Genomic DNA, 4174 nt, shown 5'->3' with positions numbered 1-4174 from the left:
TGATAAGGGCTGACTTTAAGATGTTTTTTTTTAATATTTTAATTTAGTTTAGAGGATGGAACAGCTGAGATGGACCAATAAGTCTTGTGTTGTCCCAAAACGTTATGTTAACCACAAGAACTATTGTCTACCCCCCCCAAAGAAATGCATATTATTTTGTATAAAATATCTATATATATAAATAATTTCAAAGAAGGCTTACCTCATCTCTACTGATAAGTTCATTACTGAATGTCAAACCAGGCATCAGACCTCTCTTCTTAAGCCAGAATATTGATGCAAATGACCCAGAAAAGAATATGCCCTCCACAGCAGCAAAGGCTACAACTCGCTCACCAAAAGTAGCTGTAGGATGACCTATCCAGTTGAGAGCCCAATCTGCTTTCTTCTTCACACAAGGCAAGGTTTCAATTGCATTGAAAAGATGCATTCTAAGACCACAAAGTAAAACATAGGTAACAAATACAATAATCTTATGATGCTGCTTTTCGCTTACTAGGATGCAAATACCTGTTCACTTTGTAAATAACTATTTAACATTTAGATTTTAACTTTTAAAAGTAAATAAAAGGAGTAATAAGACAGCTAAACAATGATGTCTTACTACAATTTCAGTAATGTCCATTCTGCAAAACTTGTGAATACGTAAAAGCCAAAATTAATTCACATTTTCTAACAGCTAGATTAATAATTGAATTTTAATAAATTTGACTTTTACCAATACTTATTCATGTCTCAAATAATATTTTTACCAAGTGGTACTCATTAGTGAATTTGAGGATTGTATTTGGACTTTTTTCACAATTTGACATCTATATTTTGAATAGACTAACCTTTTCTCTGGGTCTCTGATGTATGTGTCAATTAACAAACTGTACATTTCTGAATGGACATTTTCAATGGCAATTTGGAAACCATAAAAACACCTAGCTTCTGTTACTTGAACTTCCTGGCTAAATCTTTCCACCTACAAAATAAACCAATAACTCTGAACACCCGAGTCAAATAACTTCTACATTGTAGAGAAAACATCTTCATGTTATCAGCAAATTAGGAAATATTACTGTCCAAAAAATTCTTATGATTAGTAATAACAAAAGTCCCCAAAAGGGGGCTCCACTAGTCACACTCTCCCTATATGAAAAATGCATCTTTGATTTCTGCCACCAAGCTACTTTTCAATTCTATTATTTTCACATCATCTACAAGGAGTAACAAGGTTATTCCATTTTCTACTATTGCCTTACTCCAAGCTACATGTAGAACCCTCTTTTCTTAGGTCCAACACAGATATTTGAAATACTCATCCAAACAGTTTTAAAACTCCTTCAATATCATACCCAAGGATAAACTATTCTACTGGCCAGCTAACCTATTAGACAAGTAACATAACTTTTACTGGATTCATATATGTATTTTTAATACTTTTAACTTGGATTTGTATGAAAATATTACTTGGATTTATGAATTCCAGTAGTTTAACAACCATGAGAAGTGCAATAACAAGCCTATAGTTTCACCAATACTCCCAAGACTTTTTTAAACAGAAATGCAAATGGCAATCTTCCAGTCATCACAAAATCCTAGGTGTCCAGACTTTGTTCAGCTTGTTTGAGGTTTCAGGTAAACTCATGGTGGCCAGAACTTGGAGATTCAACAAAGATAGGGGTAATACAACTAACAAGTCTTCAAAAGCTCAATGTACTCTAATATATAATTAAATTATACATGAATCAACAAACTTTAAAACTTAGAACAAACAAGATGGCAAAAGGCTATTTTGGCCAATAATGTTATCAGTAACAAAAACTTAAAACATACTCCATCACTATCTTTACTCACAAAACTCATAAAAGTAGTATCAGTTTTTCTGTATATATATATAATTCATTATAGAATTATGTAAGGAACTACAAAAAGTTAACTTTTGTTTCATACACAATCATATTCTTTACACTGTTAGGAACACCACACTCACAGGATTAAGAAAACATCATTTGACAAGCTTTTCAGAAATTTCAAACTTTCTACTTTGTATAAAAAAAGCTAAATTAAAGCATTTTTATTTAGTAAAATATCAACTTTAACCAGGTTTATCACATTTAAAACTGTAATTACGTTTAATATATCATCTTGAGGCAAACTTACAAGATTTTCATTAACAATCCCATCACTAGCAGCAAAGAAAGCCAGGATGTGAGAAATAAAGTGTTGTTCATCTTCTTTTAAATTCTCCCACTGTATCAGGTCTTTGGACAGATCAACTTCTTCTACAGTCCAGAATGAAGCCTCTGCTTTCTTATACATCTGCCAGATGTCTGGGTATTCAATGGGAAAAATAACAAATCTCCGAGGATTTTCTCGCAACAAGGGCTCAAATTCAGCATCTTCAGTTGTAACTTTTGTATCTTTCGTTTGAAAACTTTGAGAAACCTACAAATTGGACTAAAAGATGTTAGAAATAAAAAAGATTATAGAAAAAAAATATTTAAAGACTGTCAAAAAGTTAGCTAATATACTATCTCATCAGTAACATTTGGGTTTAATAAATGTTACCTACAGTACTATATTATTATCAAACTCTGATTATAATACTCACATCTTTGTCTCTTCTGGCTGTGATTTGGTGTTTAAAATATGAAGATGGATCCTGAAATAAGTTATGATGAAAAAACAAAATCAGTATTTCTAATCTTGTATAAAACAAATCCAACTACAGGAGACCACATTAGTAAAACTATTTTTGTGATAATTCAGCTTTCAAATTAATTGATTTTAGTTTAAAATTTAAAAGCCTACTATTAATACTCATGGTCTCAATGTCTGTACAATAGTGTAATTTGGTATAATTAGATTTTCAAAATGCATTTAAATACAAGCCACACAGAAAATTAGCTCAGAAAATCACATATGTTGAGGAAAGGACTGGTTAATTGTATTATTAGGTGGTTGAGTAAGAAATAGAAAAAGGTTTTGTTATTAGTGGAGTCCACTCGAATCAGACCCTTGTTACTATTACTGTTGTTGCAGTTCTTCAGGGGTCAGTGGCCAGATTTTTCCTTATCTAGGTTTATCATATCGATGTGGCATTATGGTGACAGTTTCTTGATAATTCCAAGGAAACGTCCTCTTATTTTCTCTTGAGAAAAGAAGGATAAGAAGCTTATAAGATTATCTAAGGGATCTATAGAACAATGACCTCTGATTTCTTTGTGCTATACTCTGCACTGACAGAAACCGAAAAAGAGAACACAGGTTTAATCTTTAATAAAAAAAAAGACACATATTGACTGCGTAGTGTATTATGAAATACACTGCAGTCAGCATAGTGGAAACCGGTAATTTACAATACAAGAACTTAAGATGGAGGTTGAAGAATTTTATGAAAAATAAAGGGTGGGTATAAAATTTTACTAACTTAAATATGGGTGTACAAGTTCTAACTAAGTATTCCAAGTACTGCTATTACTAAGCTAGTGTATACTATAAAAGTATATTATAAGATGATACAAAATAATAATAATACAGTAATTTACTAACCTTGTTCTCCTTATTAATATTCTCGGTAAGAGGTTCTGGTCTCGATTTTGTACAAGCGTTTAACTTTTGTGCTGATAATGTGGACAGCATCCTTAATTTTAATAGGGAAAACTGGCTGCTTGCCAAAAAGGAGGGAAAAAATGCAAAAACTGAAACTTAAAATACAAGAAGGAGAATCAGGCCCGCGCCCGATTTGAGGTAGGAATACAAGTTAAGTGCACATAAAACCGCGAAATTTTCTTTCGTAAAGAGCGCCAAAAGCTTTCAGCAAATCAGAGAACATTTCGTTGATCACGTGGTAACAACTTCCTACAAACTTCTAATGCGAGATTAAGCATAAACACTTATTTACAAATATGTAAATCCAGCTTCAGTTTAGACTAACATCTATACTAAGCTCTTAGTGCCTTAATTAAACAAAAAAAAAAAAAATGCAAATGAACAAACAGTACGTAGTTAAGACTGCTAACAGAAGGCTCTAAGATATCAAGTGTTAATACTTCGTTTCTCCACGATCTGCAAATACAACCACGTTCATTACACCAGGAATCAAATAAAAGGTAAATATACCAATGTTTATTAATATAAATCCAAAACACAACACAATACTCTGAAAATAATACACAATAGTATT

At 31.9% G+C, this 4174-nt stretch overlaps 1 protein-coding gene across 1 annotated transcript in view; it reads right to left on the bottom strand.

Moving 5' to 3' along the window:
- LOC106470144 (ribonucleoside-diphosphate reductase subunit M2 B-like) overlaps nucleotides 1–3717 on the bottom strand; it is a 6802-nt gene extending 3085 nt beyond the window's left edge. Inside the window, exons 1-5 of the mRNA XM_013930674.2 lie at nucleotides 3541–3717; nucleotides 2600–2650; nucleotides 2149–2433; nucleotides 834–967; nucleotides 203–431 (exon numbers count right to left, since the gene is read on the bottom strand). Of these exons, the coding sequence (XP_013786128.1) occupies nucleotides 203–431; nucleotides 834–967; nucleotides 2149–2433; nucleotides 2600–2650; nucleotides 3541–3630 (789 nt within the window). The 5' untranslated portion in view covers nucleotides 3631–3717. The remainder of the gene's footprint in view (nucleotides 1–202; nucleotides 432–833; nucleotides 968–2148; nucleotides 2434–2599; nucleotides 2651–3540) is intronic.
- Between the last annotated feature and the right edge of the window lie 457 nt (nucleotides 3718–4174).

Source organism: Limulus polyphemus, unplaced genomic scaffold, assembly GCF_000517525.1.
Source record: "Limulus polyphemus unplaced genomic scaffold, Limulus_polyphemus-2.1.2 Scaffold3844, whole genome shotgun sequence".
Classification (NCBI taxonomy): Eukaryota; Metazoa; Arthropoda; class Merostomata; order Xiphosura; family Limulidae; genus Limulus; species Limulus polyphemus.
Note: the sequence above shows the minus strand (reverse complement) of the source record. Positions and strands in the feature narration are given on the sequence as shown.